The 23,358-nt window shown below is 32.8% G+C and overlaps 2 protein-coding genes across 2 annotated transcripts; one reads left to right on the forward strand and one right to left on the reverse strand.

Moving 5' to 3' along the window:
* The first annotated feature begins 13,915 nt into the window (after nt 1-13,915).
* Nucleotides 13,916-20,156, forward strand: LOC121237670 (adenine phosphoribosyltransferase 3-like). The gene is made up of 7 exons (XM_041134513.1): nt 13,916-14,063; nt 14,236-14,325; nt 14,736-14,846; nt 17,085-17,177; nt 18,139-18,288; nt 19,479-19,537; nt 19,784-20,156. The coding sequence occupies exons 2-7, from the start codon at nt 14,244-14,246 to the stop codon at nt 19,835-19,837; spliced, it is 549 nt and encodes a 182-aa protein (XP_040990447.1). The 5' UTR covers nt 13,916-14,063; nt 14,236-14,243; the 3' UTR covers nt 19,838-20,156.
* Nucleotides 20,157-21,524: 1,368 nt separating this feature from the next.
* Nucleotides 21,525-22,983, reverse strand: LOC121236407. Its single transcript, XM_041132832.1, has one exon. It carries the CDS (start codon nt 22,633-22,635, stop codon nt 21,763-21,765), a length of 873 nt encoding a protein of 290 aa, XP_040988766.1. The 5' UTR covers nt 22,636-22,983; the 3' UTR covers nt 21,525-21,762.
* Between the last annotated feature and the right edge of the window lie 375 nt (nt 22,984-23,358).

The following is a 23,358-nucleotide window of genomic DNA, read 5'->3' on the forward strand; positions in this document are numbered from 1 at the left end:
ATGCATGCATGGTAAGATATAGATCAGTATAGTATTGCTCTTGTTATCAGACAAACACAAGCAATTAAATTGACATAATAGTTTTGTTTTAGTAGATGATGCATTGAAGCTATAAATCCCTTGAAATCATTGAAGGTCGGTTTTAGTAAGGACCTCTTTTTTTTTTTAGAGAGAGAGAGAGGACCCAAGCCAAAGAATGATATGTTTGTGTACAAACAAGATCTCATTTTTTGAGATTCCATCTTTTTCCTAAAAATAATCATATCTTCGTGGACATGAAAAGAAACTTATATTCCTCTATCGTTTGCTGTAGAAAACGATATCATTCAGAGTTCAATCTCCCATCATTTTAGTAGAAAACTTTCACCTTCTAAAAACTGAACATTATGTTTCCCAGCGATCTCTTTTTTGTCCAAGAAATAAAGCGCATCGATCTCCACCCAATTAAACTTTCTGTTTATAGCTAGTCCAGTCGCGCATTGCTTTATCGATCTTGATCATACTCATGGTAGAAATAACTCGGGGTATGTTTTCATGCTGGACCCACATATATTTTATATAGATTGACCGAATAAAGAAAGTATTAAAGGGATCAAAGAGAATGAATCGAGTGTGACCTAGGCATATTCTTATTCTAATTTGCTGATAGTACATGGGAAGATGCCTTTATAAATGCTGTGGACTTTCATGATTACGTACGGTTGGCATGCAATATAATTTCTAAAGGTAAACAGAAAATGAAAATCAGATCGAGCATATGATCATCAAGTACCGCTGAAAATGCTCGTCATTCTCTTCTTTATAATGGTTTCATTGCTTCGGGCATAATTCCTGAATTTCCTGTCCAGCGCTAGCCTAGTAGCTAGATTGCAAATCTGCAATTCTTACATACAACTTGCTTGCTCTATCAAATATATGCTGCATGCATGCAGGTGTCCAAATGAATGATTTTGATGCATTGAATGTGCGTATTTCTTCCACTGACCAATTAAGCAGAAAAGAACATGATGCGCATGGGACGAGGAATATTAAGGAATTTCAAATGAAAAAATAGTTATATTTTATTGAAGAGTTGCATAAAATTTGTAAAATGGTTGTTTCCCATCTTCCAAGCTTTGCTGTCAAACCCCCAAGCTTTGCTGTGAAGGTGACACTAATTAATCATGCTCATGAGGAAGCTTCCGGTAAAATCTACCAGACCCCGGCCAATATAGCATTTTAGGTCCAGTCAAGGAGGAAGCTATCATCGGGAAGCAAGAGAGGTAAAAGTAGGCCAGGGACAAGATAAGAGAGGAAATCAGACACTAAAAAATTTAGGTGATATAAAACTGACATTTCTTACCACTTCCAAGGGCTTGAATAAAAGGATATGATAGAAAGCTAAAGGAGACTTCTGGGTGACTTCAATTAGAATAACTAAACTCGAGATCTTCTTTAACCTCACAATGAGGAGACTCCAAAGACCATATTCTCTAGGTCAGAATGAGTCATCGACCCATTTATATAGAGAAGTATAAGAGATTATGAGAGGCTGTAAAAATAGTATTCTCATCATATTAAATTTACCCTCCAAACAACTCATGAACGAACGTAAGTTCTAGGCTAAACTTCTTAAATCAGAATATCTTATTCTTTATTTATATTTTTTATATTATTTTTCTATTTACAGCTTATAGATATACCGTACATGCCCAAGACGCCACCACAGGCTTCAGTAAGCTTCGTCAAGGCCTGAGCCACCTATCCGTGGATCGGGATGACACTATCTCTTGTTCCGGCGGTTGTACAATTTTAAACCGGTATTGCATTCAATTACGCAGTAATCGATTTTGCTCTCATTAATTAATTTAATTCATTTCTGTCAAAGTAATTAACTTTCTCAACCCTTCTCAAAGAGTACCGTTTCTTCTTTTAAAATAATGATTCTTTGGTATATGCGGCCCCAACATGCATGCAAGTCCAATAGGACTAGGATTGTGCAATTTTTTATTTAAAAAAGAAAAAAAATTAGTTCACACCAAATTCTTAGGTCCACCTCAGATTATAATAACTTGATTGTTATGGGTAAACTCTTTATAAAGAGTAGAGCGGTATAATTCATAACATGATGGAATTGTCTGGATATGTTAAACAACTTAGAAAAGTGAAGACCTTTTTACTTTTTAGAAACATTGGGGATCTAAAGAAGGTGTGTGATAGAGAGAGAGAGGAGCTTGGTTGCCTCGTTTGGATTCTGATGAGTTGAGATGGTTTGTAAATAATAAAATAAAATATTATCATAATATTATTATTATTTTGAGATTTGAAAAAATTGAATTGTTTATTATATTTTATGTAAAAATTTAAAAAAAAACTTGTAATGATTAGATGAGATAAATTGAAGTGGGTTTTTAATTCAAACATAGGCTTATAATTAGATTAAGATAAGGCTACCATTAAAGTTATTTTTTTTTTCCTAGCCCTCACGAGGTTTTATTTTTATTCTCTAAATTAGTAATCACTCTTCAATCTAATTAGCATGCCCACTATAGATGGAATTGTAGTCAGATGGTCCAAATTTCATGTCAATGTCACGATCATGTAGGATTAAATTCATGGATCAGAATTAAATATTTTCTGCTTCTCCTTACCTAACCTTCACTATGTTTAACGAATAATTATGTACTAACCAAGCGCATGCAGCCGACATTTAGCAAACTATGTACTACTCCGTTTGCGCCGACCATGAAAGAACATACACTTATAATTTTAGGGTTTCGGCCTACATCCCGTTAAAAATTCATTGAATACATCCGTTGAAAAAATAAATAGGCAAAATTGTTTTAAGTAAAAAGATAAATTCACTTTTCCATCAAACTTCTAATGATCTTATCTATTCACTTTTTAACATAATGCTCTACAATTTCTATTACCTATGAGTAATGATACCTTTTGCTATATATATATATATATATATTGCTCTGATAAACTAATTGATAGTAAATATGTCAATCTCTTTAAATTCCCTCGACCTAAGCTGGATTCACATGCTTGTGAAGATTAGGACGATCAAGACATAGAAGGGTTGACAAATCCAAGGTGTCGGTTGGGACTGGGGACAAGGGTGGTACTACTCCTCTGATATTGTAAAAACAGTGCTACCAAACCCATATATATACACATCCATTTGAAAAGGACAACAAATCAGCATTTCTGATTTCTGCCGCCACTCATAACAAACATACAAAATCAGAAATTAAAGTCACTCTTGATGATTGCCACGAGTTGAGTGTGATCGATTTTGTGACCTTCAAACATGTGAGGCCTTGATTTTGTGTCGACTGTTGAGGAACCGACACTTCATTGGCTAAACAGTGATCAGTTTATTTCTATGGATTTACTTTGATATTAGAGAGATACGTGCTGTGGCTGACCTTTATCTTTGAACTCATAGGATGTGTTTGATGTAGTTTGGTTCTTCAACCACCCTTTACTACGTGAATCTCATAGATTCATTACAAATCCAATTCCACGCTACGTACACTTAGATAAAGAGTACGACTATATCTTTGAGCTATATCTTCATTAACCGTACGTTCGAGGTGTTGCAGGTTTATAAGGTGACATTAATCGGTACCTCTTAAATAAAAAAAATTACACTGATTTACAAGTGATTATATGGACCCAATGATATATATACACCTGTCACGAGTGTCTACCGCTGGCGAGGTTAGAATATCTGGAACGTACAAAAATGTTCGAGACATCAAACAACGAAGTACGAACCAGTCTTCCGCGCGAAAGGAGCAGAATCGTGCCACGTCATCTGGGATACAAGCATCCGGTGGATCCGAGCATGTGAATTTTACATGCTTTTGCCATGTCCCACACAGGTACTGCCAAACACCATGTTCCGCGCGCTATTCTTCCTAACTGCCTCCTCTGAGTCCTCTCTTGTAGTTTTACTCCCTTTGCATTTAATCCAAGTTGTTTGTTTCTTGAGAAAAGTCATCGATTCATATTTTTACTTTTATTGTATTTTCTGGTCTAGAGAATCCTCTGCATATGGTAAATTTGGAGTTTAACAGATTTTGAGTAACTTTTTTTTTATTTATTAATTTGCAGCTATTGTTGATGATCAGTCTAATTAGCACCAAACAGATAAAATGCTATAAAAAAGTCTCAAACCATATATATTTGGTTATGACGTGTAATTTATTATTTTTATCATTTTATTTAAATGTACATGATTAAATATTAAGATAAAATAATATATTTGATTAAATGAAAATATATGGTGAAAAACTTTCGTAAGAAATTTATGAACACTATAATCAGTTTTATGAATTGAAAAAGGGGCATCCTAATTCATTCTGATCGAGATCCATTTTCAAAAATAAAAATAAATAAATAAATAAAATTGTCAGGTAAAAGTCAGAATTTGGAGTATCATAAAATCTTTAAAATTAATTATCATCATCACTCTGGCCCAGAAAATAAAAATGATCATCACTCTGCTCAATCACAGCATCAACATTGTTGCTCACCGTCGTCATGATACTCATCATATTATATATATTTATATATATGCTCATCGTTATCATCAATTGTCATCATTTTCACAAGATCCAAAAGTTATACCGTTGATATCATTATCTTCAATGCTAATTCAACGATTAGTATGCTATCGTTGTCACCAGCACTCTTATAATCAGAGATTAATCTACCAAGTTTCTCATTACACGTCATTCAAAAAAATAAAAAATAAAAAAGTTTCTCATTACACGAGTGACTGTCATGATAGAGTCCATCATTTTGGAAGCAATTACAAGAATCCTAACTATGTGTGTGTATATATATTTATAGCTCTGTTTATAACAATTTTAATGATGGTGGTAACTTCTCTGTTAATAATTATGTGAAAAATCTCACTCCTAGGCTGCTTTTACACGTGATGTTGATGTGATTTTAGATGATTTGAGTTAATTTATAAATAGTAGTATTTTGTAGATCATATTGAAAAGTATTTAAATGCAAATAGATTGATACGTATGTTTCAATATATGAAGTAAGTTAAGATGAATTTTAACTTTATATAGGAAATTAAAAAGGTAGTAGATTTCATCAATGATTGGTATAAGATGGATGGATGTGAGTTCATCTTTCAAACACAGACTTAATGATATATATATATATATATATATTAAAGAGATATGTGATATTCATTCTGATAATTAATAAGGATATGTGGTTTATGAGATACCACATTATTTGAGAAATGAAAAGTTCTTACTTTTTATAATGTTCTAATATGACCCCAATTATATTATTGACTAATCATTTTAGCCTAATTTATTTTCACAATTCCTTTCATCTCAACTCATCTAATCATTACAACTTTTTCAAATTTTCATATAAAATAAAATAAACAATTCAACTTTTTGAAATCTTAAAATAAAAATAATATTAAAAATAATACTATAACAAAATTTTATTTAAATTTCAACTTTAATTTCAACTCATTACATATCATTCTATCTCATCAATAAAAACAAACAAAGTAAATATAGATCATATAACTTGAAAATTTCATTGGGGCGTTACAATAACCCACCAAACTATATGCTTAATGCTAACGTAAAACAGGGAGTAGCAATTTTTCCTATTGAAAAGTAACACCGACGGTTCTAATGTGCAACAGTTTTAAATCATTATAGCTAGCAAGCTCGCAAAAATGACTGCAACATATTATATATTGGCCGTATTTCCTTTGACAAAACATGCAATGCTGAATCAGCATAATCTTTCAAAATCTAAAACACTGTATGAACATGGCAAAGATTTTTGTTGGACAAACAATGAAATGCAGATAAGAACCATCATCACAAAATCTCAATGATCGATGGAAATGCCTATAATGCTGAGAGTGATTATTGCCTCGTTGATAAAAAGGTAGAAAAAGGGGAACCTCATTGCTCGTAGGCTCGCTCACAAAGTAGTGATCAAAATGATTTTTTTTTTTATCGTAGAGATAGATCATCTAGCTAGGGATCGATAGGGCCCTTTTATGAACTATATATATTCTTTGTATAGAGCGAGAGAGAGAGAGAGAGAGAGAGAGAGAGAGAGAGAGATTCTTTCTTTCAACTTTTCTTGACTTCTAATGGCATTGCAGTTCTCAGAAGGTTGTCTTTTTTCCGTAGGTTAGCTTATTAAAAGCCTTCCTAATCGGAAAAGATAATCATAAAGAACAATTTGATGCTGAAATGTGTGTTTTATTTTACTGTCCATAGAATCCACATGATTCGACTAATTTTGGTCGAAAAATCTTACTATTATTTTTTATTTTTTTTTCATTATTGCAAACCTCATGAGATAAGATCATCTTGATCTCTACCCGCATGATAAACCCCAGCTTTTGAAATGATTTACTAAGGCTTTAATCTCAGCATTTGGGCACCCCTTAAATGTGATAGATCAGTTGGTAAAAAAGTTAAAAAATTCTTGCCAAATAATATAATTTAGTACTAGTCATATTCATTCTTTTATAAGAAAAATAAATGTAAATAAGCACCTCTATATATAACCATATAAATGAAAAGTTATATCCTCGTGTCGGTATGTAGAGTACACTTACTAAAGTACTTATATGATATAATTTAATTTAAATTTTAAATTTTATAATTTAAATCTTACAAATCAAATATTAACATATAAGTTATATAAATGATGTACTCTATCGACTTAAAAATAAAATACTTGCATTTATATATTTCATTTTGATAGATATTGAAGGAAAAATGATAACGACACAGCCAATTGGATGAGAAGACAACAAAAAAGGAGGACAAATATATCTTCGGGTAGGGCTATTATATCCCCTCAATTTGCTTAATTGATATGCTCTTAGTACAAATTATATTTTTCTGTTTTTTCAAACATTTTTTAAATATGTTTAAAAATTTTAAAAAAATAAAAAATACTAATATACTAATCGTCACTTTCTTAATCAGTAAGTAACAAAATTAAATAAAATTAAATGCATGAACAGTAGGGGATATTAACATTACTCTATATCTTGTCATTGAAATGGTGTGCCCCGGAAGGAGTGCTCCAAACCCAAGTGCCAAAGTCATTGTCGAATTTAAGGTACGCATAAAGTTGGAAGATCTTATTGTATAATTTGTGATGACCCTGCTTTTATATACGAGATGTTAGATCAGTAGTTAGGCAGGTCTCTCTATCACTGATAAGACTCAGTTTTGAATGCTAAGAGATTAATGATAGGGTTACTTATTTATTATTATTTTTTTATTTATTTTTTTTTAATTTTTAATTTTATTTAATGATTAAGTAAGTGATGATTAGTAAAATTATATATTTTTTTAATTTTTTCTTAGTAATTAAGGATGTTAAAAAAATACTTAAGAAAAAAATAAAAAAAGTTAAAATATATTTAGATAATAGATAGGTAGTAATAGAATAGTAAGCCTATCACTATCTATGTTAATAATATCTTAAAATATCTATAAATAATAAGAAATAATAATAAATTATTTATAAATAATAATAATAAAATAATTTAAAAACAGTTATACAGATGCTGCATGAAACAAGAAAGGGATGAGAGTTGCCCACAGAATATTACAACGCAGATTTTGGAAAGCAACCCTTTATACACATTGATAGAGATGGGCAGATTGTGTCAGAAAGCTGTAATTAGTTAGGAAAGATATAAAATTAAGTGCTCGTTCCTAATTTGCCATAATGCCCGGAAGGGGACAAACTATTCAAAGAAATTAAATAACCATCCATGCACCCATATATTTGATACGAAAGAAAAAAATGTATATTATTTTTTACCGTAGATTTGTTATTTATAATTACATCCGTTAATATGAAATATTTTACCTAATTTTTAAAAAGATCGAGTTTTCCTAACGAAAATTTAAATATCTAGAATACTTTATTACTATTTATTATTTTATCATTATTTTTTATCTATTTTTTGTTATTATTTAATACTTTTTAATATTCCATCATTACTTTTTTACGACTTTTTTACTATTATTCACAGAATATTTAAAAATATCTCACTACTCAAACGCATCATATTAATCATAAAAAGCTAGACAATGAAAACTTATTTGCACGATGTTTGGAATAGGTAAAATATATCAAGCCCAGAAGAGTTCAGGTCAAGGGGGAGATCTCATCACTAAAAAATAAAGGAAGAGAAATGAATAGGAGGCAATGAGGAGACAAGCAAGGGCAGAATTAGGATTTGGTGTCTTGGGAGGCGATTGACAAAGTGTGTGGTATGTGTCAGCATAAATAATATGTATTTTTTGAAAGTAATTATATAAAAATAATAATCATATGTTAGAAAATTATACAATTGTTCTCGGCTTACTCATATTTTTCTAAGTTTTAAGAAAAATTTATAGATCAAGAATAACACCCCGTTTGTATTCGGAAAGTATTACATTTCATTTCATCTCATTATTACAATTTTTTCAAATTTCAACTTAAAATATAATAAACAATTCAACTTTTTCAAATCCCAAAACAATAATAATATTAACAAATAATATTCTAATAATATTTTTTTCAACTTTCATCTTTCATCTAAAAACATCTCATCTCATATCTGAATCCAAATTAACCCTAAATCTGAAAAGTACCAAATAATATAAAAGTCGTTAGATTTTTATTGTATAATTTATATAATTATATTACTATCAATAAGTGAAAAAAAAAAGCATGTGAATATGTTAGATAGATATTTATTTCACAAAAGGAAATAAATTCTTCACATACTTTTTCTATCTTTCTAGAAACTTCTTATTAATCATCTAGATAGATAAATTTGTTGCCTCTTATATGCAAGAATATGTTAGATAAACTCTTTTGGAGCTTCTAGTTAGTTAATTGATTTAATATGTGGTTAAAAATATCTCAAAGGTTGTAAAATGAAGATTATGTACAGGTGATAGGCAATAAACTCAATAAAGTTGAGAATGACCCAGATTAGAAAAATAAAAAAATAAAAAAATTATGTAACTAAGTAAACTTAAAAAGATAAGAAAAACTTACATGATATAATTGATACGAAACAAATCACACAATTCACACCAAAAGCAAATAAAGTGAAATAGAGATCAAATATTTTACCAGTTCTGCTTTTCGTGTCTATGGTGTTGGGATAGACTTCCGAGTTCTGTGGATTTTTTTTTCTTGTTTGGCTTCCTCTTAATCTCAAATTTGAAAAAAAAAAATTGTCTCTACTCTCTCTCAAATTTGTTCGATCTGGTAAAAGGAATGACATTTAGCTGGATACATGGCATAGAGGTAGTCAAGTAGACTACTCTATGTCAGTGCTACTCTCAAATTTGTTTGGTTGTGTCAATGCTACCCTCTGGGGCTCAAATGGTGAAAACCTAAAGAATGTTAATGGACTTTAAAGGATATTTAAATGGTACACCGTGTGTTTGAGTATTGAGAGAGTGGACAATTTTAAATATTTTAAGACTATTTATACTTAAAATTATAATTATACAATATATATGATTAATTTTCAAAACTTTTTTACCGCCCCAATCTACAACACAGTTTTGCCCTTGGAGACAAGGGAAATTAGGTTTTTAGGAGAAAGAGACGGGAAGAAAAAAGAAAAAAGTGAAGAGAAGAGAGAATATCAGACACGTAAAGGAAATGCGGTAAATCATCACCACTCTCTAGGAGTACACGAAAAGAGGAGCACCCAAAAAGAAGAGATAAATAAAAGGAAACGGTCAGACTACTCTAGGTGAACTCTTGGACTTCTTCTTCAGTTTCTTAAATCTCTGAAAATGGGCTCCAACGAGAACATCTTCTCTAAAAAAATATGTTCAAGATCTCTATTGTACAGTGAGAAATGATGGATCATGAGAGACTGTAAAATAAACATATTATAGTAGATTTCTCCTTCTAAAAAATCTCGTGGACGTAGACTTTACGTCGAACCATATAAATTTGTATGTCTATCTCTCTTTCCATTCTCAATTTTATTTTTCATTTACTGTCATAAACGTACGCACAGCTGCACCAGACCACGTCGGGAGCTCCAAATCACACCGGTTGAGGCCCAAATCATCATAACAGGTAGGAAATGACTCTCTCTCCTTCCAGACTGTTGTAGGATTTTTTGCATTAACAGTTGGATGAGAGATTGTAAAATAAGCACATCATAGTGAATTTCTCCTCTCCAAAAATCTTGTGGATGTAGACTTTATGTCGAACTGTATAAATTTATGTGTCTATCTCTTTTTTATATTTCTAATATTTATTTTTCATTCACTGTTATAAAAGTACGCACTGCCACACCGGACCACGCAGGAGATTCCATAACACATTGATCGAGACCCAAATCATGTTTGAGAAATACACTTTATCTCCTTTTAGACTGTTGTGCGATTTTTTACCTTAACAGTGTTATTGACTTGTCCATTAGTTTTTTCAGCTAACGGGTTGAGACATGACACCACCAACTTTTGTTTGTAGTTCTTATCGATAAATGCTCTTAATTTCAATATTTCACTGTGGTTATGAAAAGATTACAACAAAAAGAGAAGGTTTCTTTCGCATGTATTGGTTTATTTGCTGTATATTCGTCTTCGATGATCGATGTTTGGTTCGAGACAGAAGTGCTGGAATAGCAAAACAGAGAGAGACAAGATCTTTAAGAATAAAACCATTGCGCCCCCCTATAAATGCGAATTAGACTTGGATGTTGAAATCTCAATCTATCACATGGAAGGAATTGGACCACCGAACCTCCGGTGCTGCCAAAAACATGAAAAAAGAAAATCTAAGCTACTATGGTCCAACAAATCAATACGTTCAATCTATATTTTAAAAAGATTAATCAATTATATAATTGAAGTTCTATTTAAAGCATTATAAAGAGTAACAACCTATTCTTAAATAATGTAAAACTGATCCATATCATAAACCACCTATTTTAATTATGCAATATAAAATATAAAATATCACATGCATTATTTGCATAAACCATTACTCTTAAGAGATGGGGTATGGGAATAAGATGTTTCCTTTGTCCCCCCACCTTTTCACAAACCCTTTAATTACTTGTTTTGTTCAAATCCGCAATTGAGATTCCCTGAATATCTTTTTGGGTAAAATGTCAAATCATTCCATGGTTTTCCCCTTAATTTTAAGAAGCTTCCCGAGTTTTCAATATTTTCCTGTATTACCCATTGAACTTTTTGGAATTTGCACTTACGTCATTACTTAAAAAAATTCACAATTAAAATCTGACATGTGCCACGTTAGCCACCTCGTTGGATAAAAGTAGTGTTACCCGTGATTATATATCTTTATGCCTATGAAATAAGATTTTGATGTGACAAAATCTAATTAAATAATATAATTTATAAAATCAAAATTGGCCACAACTAAAAAAAAGTTCAAGAAAATACGGAAAAGTGTTAACCATAAAATATTAGAAATGTCAAATGAGTTATTTTATTTTTAGGTTGATAAATAGAAAATATATTTAATATAAATTTATTTTTTAAATTAAAGTATATCATATAAATATTTTATTAAATATACTCTATACATGCGACAATAAAATTTTTAATAAATGAATATTCAATAATGCAACTCTTTCCGCTCGCGCTCCCGCTGGAAATTTTTTTGTTTTTTATTCATATTTAATGATTAAAGAAATGTTTTTTAATAATATTATAAATATTTTTTAACATAAATATTAAAAAATATATATATAATAAAAAACATAGATGAAATTTACCATCGAGAGCCCCCAACGGTGCACCCGTCATAAATAGTAAGCAAGAGTTGTAAGCTTGTAACGACATGGCATATGTCCCTTTTTGATTCAAAAATTGATTTGTACAAATCTAATATATAAATCTTATATAAGTCATCGTAAAAAATTAGATCTAACTTAAAAAAAGTATAAAAAGCCTATTCTTTATTAAAATAAAAATTAATAAAGATTTATATGAAATTTGTCTATCTAAAATTTATATATATCGTTACTCTTACAACTTACAGTAACCACATTACGAACATAACGCATTTCGAAGCAATTAGATTCACCCAACAATTTCATGTCATTGTAAGTATACTATTAAAGAATGAGAGAATTGGCAATAGCTTCATTAAAAGTTAATATATCTGTAAAATTTGAAGAAATATAGATAAAATAATCGACAATGACTTCATCAAAATATAAAAGTTTAAACTTTGAGCTATAGTGGTTTTAAGTGCATCTTCAAATTTAAAGATATATTGTTCATCATCAAAAGTAATACTTATTATAGAAACTAAAACCAACTTTTTTCCTAAGTAAACGGTGTATAATAATATAATAATTTATTCTTTAAATAATAATCCAATTAAATTCGTATAGGGTTATAGCTACAATAATTTTTATTTGTTATAATAATATAATATAATATTATTAGCTGATGCTCCCATCTAATTCTAAGTCAACAAAAGAATTGTCGATACAATCTGGGATACATTTCGTTTAATCTTTTATTATTAATTAATGGGCTTTCTTTGGATAGTGTAATTGTAAAATATGAAAAAAAACTTAAAATATTATTATTAAAAAATAATATTATATTATTATTTTGATAAATCTAATAACTAATCTAATGTGAAGTTATGAATATGGAAGTTTTGAAATTATAAAAAATATGTACTTTTCAACAAAATTTAAAGATAAATTTGATGAAACCAATGCCAATACTTTGAGCCGTTCTACACCCACCAATAGTGTAGCTCCCATGAGACTATTTGGTCCCTTTTATTGTTTTTTATTTTGTTTCATTCATTTTTTTTATATTCTTAAATATTTTTTAAAAAATTCACAGTATAATTAAAAAATACTTCTTTAATTACTAAGTAAATTTTTTTTAAAAATAATGTATCGGGACCTATCATCGAGATGGATCCTCGGTGGGTGTAGCTTTTCTCTTAAATAATTGCTTTAAATTTAAATTTAAATTAATTAATCAGCTTCTGAATTATTTAAATTATTCATTTCCCATAATGTTTGATTTGAAAATGTTTTATTATTATTTCATCACATAATCACATAAACGTGACTAAAACCCCGAGTAAAAAAAACCCACAATAAAAATAGGACATTACAACTAGTCACAAGTCGATTATTCAAATGTAGTCTCGCAATTTTATTTATTATACCGTATTTTTATTATTATAATTATGATATATTTTAAGTGATTTTAGTAATTAATTATTTAAACAAGAATTTGTTTAAAATATAAAACATCAACTAATTTAGTTTGATGAGAATTTAGTTTGATGAGATGATAAAATACATTCTATTAAAAAAATATCAACAAATATTTTCAAGTATATTCTATTGTGTTATGTGTTTAAGCTATTATATTTTGATTATTTTGTAGAGAGAAATGATATTTAAAGTTTTTATATATACAAATTTCACAAACTTATTTAAAAAAAAAATGAATAAATTGATGGGTTGGTAATCAAAAGCCAGCAAGAATAAATTGAGAAAAGTCACCAATTGTGAGCGTGTGACTTATATTTCATTACAATAGTCAAAAAGATGTCGTACGAACGAGAATCTTGGACTGTAGGAATAACTCAACAGTGAAATTTATGATATTTATGCTATCATTTTTAAATCAAAAATATTTTGGAGTATAGTAATTATCTAGACTACACAATGTACAGAACCTTTGAACTTTTCTTAGTTTTATTTCATGACAGTACGTTAAGATTATTTCTTTAAAAATGATATTTAAAATTTAGAAATTACATCATAAAAGGAAACGAGAGGATTAATATTGATATAAATAATTAAATATAATTTATGAATAATATTATTGTCTAAAGAAAGCATATGCCATACAATAAATATTTATAAAGATGCCTCGTGATACCTCTTTTTGTATTTCATCGCTCGATCCCTCTCTTTCTTACTTATCGAAAAGATTTCCCATCTCTCTCATATATATTCTTGTGCAGAGAGCCTCTCTCACCAAAACACTTTTCCATCTGTAAGTAACTTCTTGCTCTTTCTCTTCCAGTGCTTCTACTCCGCTAGGGTGTTTTTAGCTTCCGGCCTGGACCGACTGTGTGAGAGGGAAAGTAAAGAAAGCGGAAAAGAGGGGAGAGTTTTTTGAGTTTTGTTGTTATTTTTATTTGCTGAGTGTTCGGTCTGTGACGTAGATACGATAATGTCGGGTTGCCGAGACGAAGATCCTCGTATCCATGGCATCAAAACTAAGATTGGGGTCGTCCCCAATTTCCCAAAACCAGGTTCGGCTTGTCATTTCCTCTTTCTTTCTCTGTTTGCTCGCTGAGTAAATGTAGGAAATGAAACTACATGCAGGAGATTTTTTTTTTTCAGGTATTTTTTTTTCATATTTTACAACCCCAGAAAAAGAAATTCAACTGGGAAACACCTTGTACGGCTATTTGGCTTGATAGTAGTGGGTTTCCATTTTCCTTTTGAAGAAACAATGGCCCATGAGTCAACAGAGTTGAATATTTTCTATCCCAAAAAAGAAAGTAATTTTTTTTTTATATTTTTTCAGTTTCGTTTCTGTTTCCGCAAATTCCCGGGCTACCACATAAAGGGTTGCTTGTATTCGTATTCATTTACTACTTTTTTTCCTTTTTGGTTTATTTTGTTTCGCATTTCTGTTATTCAATGGCCAAAATGGCAGGTATTATGTTTCAAGACATCACTCCTCTATTACTGGATCCGAAAGCCTTCAAGGACGCAGTCGATTTGTTCGTTGAGCGATACAAAGACAAAAACATTTCAGTTGTTGCAGGTGAAAAAGAGAGAGAGAGAGAGAGAGAGAGAGAGAGAGAGAGAGAGCTTCCTATATTTTTATTATTTTGGTAAAAGATTTCATTTTCGTGGGGTTAAGATTTTGATCAAAAGATTTTTTGGAGAACTTTTTACATCACTTTGATTAGCTTGAAGGTGGTGGGCTCCTTTCTTACGCCAAAGTAGGCCTGGATGATGCAGAAAGTGCTTTCTCTTTCCCTCTAACTTTCAATTGCATAAGTTTCTGGTTGTCTTTTTTGAAAGCTTTCGAGGGACATTATGGAATGGAAGTGACTGTGGGTTTTTGCTGGAGTGATTGTTTGTTTGACTATAAACTTTGGTAGTGGGGTGGCCATTGATTACTCCCTCTGAAGTTATTCTTGTGCGGCTCACATTTACTCTCTCTCTCTCTCTCTCTCTGGACATGTGCTCTGATTCAATTTGCATGAACGGTGGTTGCTGATGGATGCCCACCTTGTAAAAATGTGGACCCGCCTGATGCGAGTTTCAGTTGGGCGGCTGTTTCTGCTCCATTGTCATATGGGTTTGCCATTTCACTGTTAATTGACTTGGTTCGATGCCTCGTTTATTTTCTTCCTCTGTCGCGCTTTATTTTTTTCAAGGGGTTTGTCTCTTGCCTTCTTTTCTGTGGTTTTCCCTCTCTTCAGGTTCAACTTCTTGAGATTAACCCCTGAAACTCTAATAACTAAATCATCCAACTATTTTATTTTTCTTCTTTTTAATCCTTGAATTTTCAATTGCCCTTTAAACGATAGTAACTTGTGAGATCACAAATATTCTGATATTCCGTTATTGAAATTTGGAAAATATCGACGAAAATGAGAACCCGACGACAAAATAAGACTTGCTATTCTGGCTATAGTTGCTTCTTAATGAAATGCATGCCCTGTGCAGTGATGGTCTCACACTCTAAGAAAATCTCTTATCCTAACAGTTTTCCCACAACATGTGGGGAGTTGTAAAAGCTAATAGAATTTCATTATTGACAGGGCCTTGGGCTCTCGTTTTTGTTGCAAGTTCATTTCTTTTATTTCTTTTGTTGTAAGTTTAGCCTCTCATTTTTTGCATATTGGATCCAAAGATGATTTGATTCACAATCATTATATGCATTCTTTCCTCGTGTGCGCATCAGGATCTTTCCCTAGTGTGCTTATATGAACTTTGTCGAGTTCTCCACAAGGATATGTTGCACTCAATTACCATTAAAGTCCTAAATTACGGCATTTTAGGTTGAAAGCTGAACCCTTGAAATGATGTGAAGATATGTTATGTTCAACCATTGCCAAGACGTGTCTATTTCAATATCTTTTCCCAATGCAGTTTTTCAAAGTCGTATCAGTTTTTCAACACTATTCAGTCTTCTGTGTTAATATCTCTTAGACATTTCTGCAACCATTATCAATATTCTGTATTTTCAACAAGTTTATAGTAATTGTATTTCCAAGAAATTTTTTGATTGGGCAATGGTATTTTTCTAGAAGGAATGCTTAAAAAAATAGTATGCTATAAGGAACTGGGCTTGACAGTTGACACCCTTCTGATGTTTGCCTTTATTACTAGTGCCACTACTACAAATAGTAGTTTAGTTTGGTATTGGACTTCTAATGGCTAATGTTATGTAATTAACTCCACTTTGTAGTTTGTATGAATATAAAAGTCAACTTATTGGCATAATCTGCTTGTTTATGTTGTCAAAATTATACAAGACTCTCAGTGGTGCACCGCTTGAATTGAAGCTCTCTCTCTCTCTCTCTCTCTCTCTCTGTATTCTAGCATATGGCTAGTCAATGGATTGTGAATGAACTGTATATTTGCTACAGGGGGTTCCAGATTTACACGGTTCATGAAGTTTTCTGCATTAATTCATGTTGTTTTTTCATCTGCATAATTGATGTTACATGGACAGCCATTTCTTAGTTGGCAGTTGGAGAGTTAGACTGAATAATCTAATGTGAAATTGCACTTAGCATCCTTGAACTAGCTCCGGTTTTACAATATACACCCTCAACTATCAAATTGGTAGGGTGCTTATCCCTTGAACTGCCTCTGGTTTAACATTAATTCATGTTATGTGGATAGCCATTGCTCACACATGCCATTTCTTGTAATTATTGTAATTATTTTCTTTATATGCAAAACTAATGAGTTTTTTAACAACTTATCCTTTGCATTGTGTTGTAAAATAGAGTGCTTTCTTGTTTTGTTTGGGTTTTTCCAGGAATCGAAGCTCGAGGTTTTATATTTGGTCCTCCCATTGCTTTGGCTATAGGGGCAAAGTTTGTTCCTTTGAGAAAACCAAGGAAGCTGCCCGGTACTTTTAATCTTGCTACTATTATTTACTCTCTCTCTGCATGAATATATTTATTCTCCAATTTAATACTGCCCAAAAGATCTCCACTTTTATGTATGTTTAAGACTCTTTTTCTTTACATAGGTTGTTGGTTCCTGGCAATGCTATCGGATTCAATGCATGGCTTTTTTTCAGAAACTTTTATGTGTTGCTTTCGCCTTATTTTATTTATTTATTTATTTTAATGTGATCCTTGAACCTGTAATTTGGTCTCTTGTAGTTTGCAACTTTCTTTATATATTTTCCCTGATTACAAGTTAGTTTACTAATAGATCTATAGAGTAATATTCAGATATGGCTCTTACAAAACATATTAGTCGGTGTGTAAATTAGTCGGTCCGGTCTTTTGGGGGGGGGGGGGTGATGGGCTAAAATTAAGTGAATTATTAGTGTGGATTAGTTAATTACATTAATATTAATTTGTAATTACAATTTACAAATTTAAAATTTTATAATGTAAATAGTGATAGGTTAGATGAAAATTACATAATTAATTGTACAATTATTATATAAATAATATAATAATATATATATTATTTTACTATTCGGTCTGTCCGGTCTGGAAAAACCCCACCCCGGGACTGGACCAAAAACTTTTGATCTTCTATTTCATGGACTGAGTCTCAATTTGGTCCGGTCCGGTCGGTTTCTCCGGTCCGGACCGACCAACTTTCAGCCCTACAGTGATATCAGGGCTTATCCAAGACATGTCTTTGAGTCTCTTTTGATTTTGCCTTTTGCCTTTGGCAGCCTCCTTTTCTCAAGAATCTTGCATAACCTGTTAAAAAAGCTTTAAAATTACCTGAAAATATTTACTTATATATATATATATTTATGTATTTGAAATCAACTCTGAAGATGTTGTGGCACGACAGAAATTAGTCTGTTCATATTTTTCTAATTAAATCTATCTTAATGGCAGGTGAAGTTATTTTTGAAGAGTATGTTTTGGAATACGGAAGCGATTGTCTGGAGATGCATCTTGGAGCAGTTGAACCTGGAGAATGTGTTTTGGTGGTTGATGATTTAATAGCCACTGGTGGCACACTCTGTGCAGCTATGAACTTACTAGGTAATCACGTCATCTTTTTTATAGGTCACTAGGCAATCACATCATAAATTCTAAATACAGTTTTTGTTGGGGTTCTTATGATCTTAAATACTTCACATGCATAAATATTTTCATGCTAATTTAACATTAGTATAAATTTATGACTGATTCATATCTTGTAAGTTTTTTGAACATTTGGTAGATTTTTTTGGGAGATCCATTTCATTGATGGGACTGTCATGAATAACAATGCTAAACTAGCATGACATACATGATATTTAACATGTTAATGTGGCAAACCCACACGGGTTGGCTCAAGTGGTAAATGCCTTGGTCTTGGTGGTATGCTCCCTTCAGGTCTAAGGTTCAAATCCTCTTGGGTGTAAATAATTTCTAGGGGTCATCAGACTGGGGGAACTTCCCTTGAATTACCTGAACTCAAGGTATACTTGCGGGAAACTCCTTGCCGAGGGCCTGTACACTCTCGGGATTAGTCAGGACTTTGTTCTCGGACACTTGGTGCCATTAAAAAAATGTTAATGTAGCATTTAGACACTGCAAACTTAATCGAGCCAAAACACCAGCAAGCACAACCATTGGAGATGGGACCAAATTACATTTCCTGTCCTTCTAAGATAATAGATTGCGAGTGAGATCATGGATTCAGTCCCGTATGGGTTTGTACATTGTGTTTTATGTAAAGAACAAGAAATGGATTTACTCTCATGGTAGGAAGCTAATTGACACCTAATGGGAGTCTAAATATGAAATTTCTTTGGAATCAATTCTTGATGCCTGTTGTATTGAAAGATGTTTTAGTCCTCAAGCTACTGCATTTAGCAGAACTCTATATGATCAAGCTGGTTTTTTTTTTTTTTTTTTTTTTTGGGGGGGGGGGGGGGGGTGTGTTGTGAATACTAGGTTTGCTAATTTTGAGGTCAAGATAGCAAAAAGAAAAAGGAAAATATGTTAGTACTTTGTTGTGAGGGTTATCGATAAAATTAGGGTACTGTCCTCTTCCTCAAAAAAAATGTTGGTACTTTGTTGGCTCAATAAATTTACTTGCTTGGTTGAACTTGGTGCGCTACTGATTTTCACATTCGAAGTCATACTGAATTTGAAAATCTTTGTGATTTCTTTTTGTCGATGGTGTTCAAATCTTTGTGCTGATTACTTTCAGTCAATATTGACGTAATTGCTTTGCTTCTCAGAACGTGTTGGAGCAGTAGTAGTTGAATGCGCATGTCTAATAGAGTTACCGGAGTTAAAGGTGAGCATATTGCTTCAACTCTTTCTTATTTTGTTTCTTTTGCTTTTCCATTATAAGCCATCTAATGGTTACAGAATTTGCTAATGCTACTAGGTATGCCTGTCACCTAGTTGCCTTCTTGAAATATTAATATATATTTGCATGATAATGTTAATTTGTACTGGTTTTATTTTATTGGAAATTGAGTTTTCACACCGACATCTATCATAAGCATTGGATGTAACTAAAACTTTCTGGACATTGCAGGGCCGTGGGCGTTTGAATGGTAAGCCGTTGTATGTACTAGTGGAATACCAATGATCATGGCTGATGATACAGTTTGCCTTCTATTGCTCACCAATCACCATGATGCCATTTACAGTAGGATATTATTTGGGTATTTCCCATCTGGAATCTGATTTTCAGATCTCCTCTCTCCCTTCCCTTCTCTTCACCCTTGCCCCCTTTTATCGGCTCCATTGTTAATGGATTTTGATGTACCTCATTTATTGATACCCTTCATTTCACCTATTAGTATAGAACATTGAATTATGGAAAGGGGTTGATCTAAGAAATGCTTGTAGTAGAGCACATTTTTTGGTTGGAAATGAATTCATACCGCCTCTCAAGGGTTTCTTTGTCATGCCATCAGATTGTAGTTCGATCTTTTGACTTTGAAACGGACAGAGACTTCGAGCACAAGTCGTTATCTCTTGAAATATTTGCAGCCTGATAACTTGCTTCTGCACATTTATATCAGGCTTGCTGAAAGTTTGGGACTCTGATCAAGTACACACCACATCAAGGCTATTACTCACACTTTAGAATCACCTCATTAACTAAACTTGAATAGGCCTGCACTTGCCTGAGATGTTCAAGTTATGAGACAAAAGTTAAGAGGAACAAAACGGAGTCTGCACAAAGCAAAGCTAACAATACAATGCTGCTCAATTCTTGAGGTTGTTTTCAATAGGAAAAGTGTTATAACCGCAAAGAGATCTTACAAAATTATTAGTGATGCTTAAATTTTCTAACTCAACTGGAGTTTAGGCGTGTGAATTTTTGTGTCAACCTTAAACTCGCTGTAGCACCAACAAGCAACTGAGTTTTGTGGTGAAATTTTCCAAAATTCAGAAGCAGCTGTGTTTGTTTGAGAGTTGCAAAGATCTTGAATGTCCAAATAAAGAAAAGCTAACAATTAAAGCTGCTGGCATCGGATTAATTTAAAAGAAATCACATCCACGGCCAAGCTGTATGAATTCAAAGATAACCTTAACTAGTTAAGCCACTCCCATATACAATATCATTAGCCAATTCGAGAAGCACAAGAAACGAATAATCGCATTCGAATTTAGCCGTTCCCAAGACTCCCAACTTCATTTGATCTCTAGTCTACATGCATAATTCTCTTTTCTTTCTTTTATTTATATACTTTTATGGAGAGGTTGGAGCATGGAAACTCGAGTCTAAATGCCTATAAAACATACATAATTAGGCACCTTCGAATATTTAAAAAAAAAAAAAAAAAAAAACATAAATAACACCGCTGAACTCTTTTGAACTGAAAAATAATTTGCGTATTTTTTTTAAATAGATAAATTTAGAACTAATAAAAAAATATTACTTTTTAATGGTACTCTACTATTTTGGACAAAAAGAAATTCTATATGAAAGTCTTATATTACGCACCTCCTTCAAATAACATGTGATTTGTATTTTTTGTCGTTCTATCTAAATGCTTAAATATGTTTTTTAAAATATAACGGCAAAAATGATAAATCACCATTGTGTTATAAGAATTTCTTGTAATATTTCTCTTTCAGCTACAAAAAATACCATTGTTTTCAATATTTCCCCCCAGAATTGTTGCTATTATTATTATCAAGCAGCATTGTCATATATTCTAACCATTAACAAATAATCTGGCTGAATACCCATTTTCAGTCAATCCTATAATCAACATATCAACATTACTCAATACCCAAAAGCAAAAGTAATAGAAACTACATCTTACAAACATATAAATTAAGAGAAAAGAAAAGAAATCCTAAATTGGTTAATTAGCATTTATCAACCCAATTTTTCGTAACTTACAGAAAATATCCCCCCCCCCCCCCCAAATAAAAAAAAAAAAAAGGGAAAACGAAAAATTGTGTTGATAAATGCAAAGAAAGAAGGTTTATGAACCCTCGCCAACAAAAAAAATTAAATAGAGGAAAAAAAAATGAAAAATATTGCTTGTATTTTTACAATTTATAGATGATAAGAAAACAAGGCAATACCGCACGAGAATCCAACACTAGCAACTCCCCATTCTCGCCGCTCACCGAGTCGAATCCCACTCGGCCATCCATTACCGAGTCGTTCACCCGTTGTTGCTTCGACACCTGACCTGCAATCACCCGGCACACGAGCATTGCCCTCATGCCCCTCCCACTACCCGCGCTCTCGTGGGCCCCACCGCTACCCGAAAACGTGCAAATCGCTCTGCCCTTCCGCCCTGGAAAAACCCACGCGCCGCCCCTTGAGTCATAAACTCCACCGCCCGAGGTGGGCCCCAGGCAATGGAACCGCATCACCTCGTTCCCGTCTGCAACGCACCGCGCATTCTCCTCCCACGTAGCGCCACCGGTCGGGCCGCCCGAACCAGCCCGGGACTTCACCGTCTCGCGATATTCTTCGAACCGGGACACGGTTCTTGAACCGTTCTGGACCTTGAAAATCATCTCGATCCGACCCGTAAAGGCTTTGGGGCTCCAACTCGTGTGGAATATAATCTCGACAACATTACGGGAAGGATGGCCCTCATGCAGCTCCATCAGTGCAGGGAGGGACGGGTCCGGAGCACGGGCAGGCCGAGCAGCAGAGTCACTGAGCCTAGAACGGTTGGGCGGGGTAGAAACCGGCTCGGCCTTATATTTGGAACCGGGTTGCCGCTTAGGCGACGAGGATTTCGGCTTCTTCTTGGGCTTTTGCTTGGTGGAATCGATAACGTCCTTGATGCTCTGAACGCTCTTTCTGCAACTGGTGCCCGGCATGAGTTGCTTCGGGTTGGGGTGGTGAACGTCCTCGAAAGCTCTGGACTTGCAGTGCAACGACTTGACCCACCCGCTGGCCATGCAAAAACCAGGGTTCGGATCCTCCCCTCTCACTCACTCTCTTCGTATTACCGTGGTGCTTCTGTCGCTCTCATCTTCTTCTGTTATGAATGTGCTAAACTGTGCTGGTTGCCCGTTGGGTTCCAAGAAAGAATGGGATGGGATTGCGATGGCGCGATATTTGGTGGGTTTGACGTGGTTAGAAAATGCAGACGTAAATGACTGAGTTGCCCTTCTGACGGTCTCAGAACTACCCACGTCACGTGGACGCTCTCTCTCTCTCTCTCTCTCTCTCTGTGAGAAGTGGAGATAATAGGAACAAATCCATTTATTAGGGCAAACAAACAAAATTTCATCGATAGGTTTTGTTTGGTGAGTCTTCGTCTGGTTATCATCGCACGAAATAATGGTACGTACAGTCGAGTGTGTGCTGTGCAACAAAAGGAGTTAGATTCATTGTTAAAAAATAAAAAATTTTATGTGGTAATTTTTATGTATTTTTTGTAGATTTTACTAATATAATTAGTTATATTTTTTTAATATAAAATAATTATTTTGATTAAGCATATTCATGAAGTGCGTAAAAAATACTCAAAAGTGAGTAGCAAAATTTTTGAAAATTTAATTTTTTTTTAATTTTTTATATAGGTTTTATATTTATCTATTTTTTTTAAAAAAATTACGCACTATTTGCACATCCATATTTGGTATTCTTTTGCATGCAATACCAATCTTTTTTTCTTT

The sequence above is a fragment of the Juglans microcarpa x Juglans regia genome, chromosome 6S, assembly GCF_004785595.1.
Source record: "Juglans microcarpa x Juglans regia isolate MS1-56 chromosome 6S, Jm3101_v1.0, whole genome shotgun sequence".
NCBI classification, from domain to species: domain Eukaryota; kingdom Viridiplantae; phylum Streptophyta; class Magnoliopsida; order Fagales; family Juglandaceae; genus Juglans; species Juglans microcarpa x Juglans regia.

Coding starts and splice junctions, on each gene's coding strand:
- LOC121236407 (XM_041132832.1), bottom strand. CDS start 22,635: ATGGCCAGCGGGTGGGTCAAGTCGTTGCACTGCAAGTCCAGAGCTTTC.
- LOC121237670 (XM_041134513.1), top strand. CDS start 14,244: ATGTCGGGTTGCCGAGACGAAGATCCTCGTATCCATGGCATCAAAACT. Junction 14,847..17,084: donor AAACATTTCAGTTGTTGCAG/GTGAAAAAGAGA, acceptor GGGTTTTTCCAG/GAATCGAAGCTCGAGGTTTT. Junction 18,289..19,478: donor TGCAGCTATGAACTTACTAG/GTAATCACGTCA, acceptor TTTGCTTCTCAG/AACGTGTTGGAGCAGTAGTA.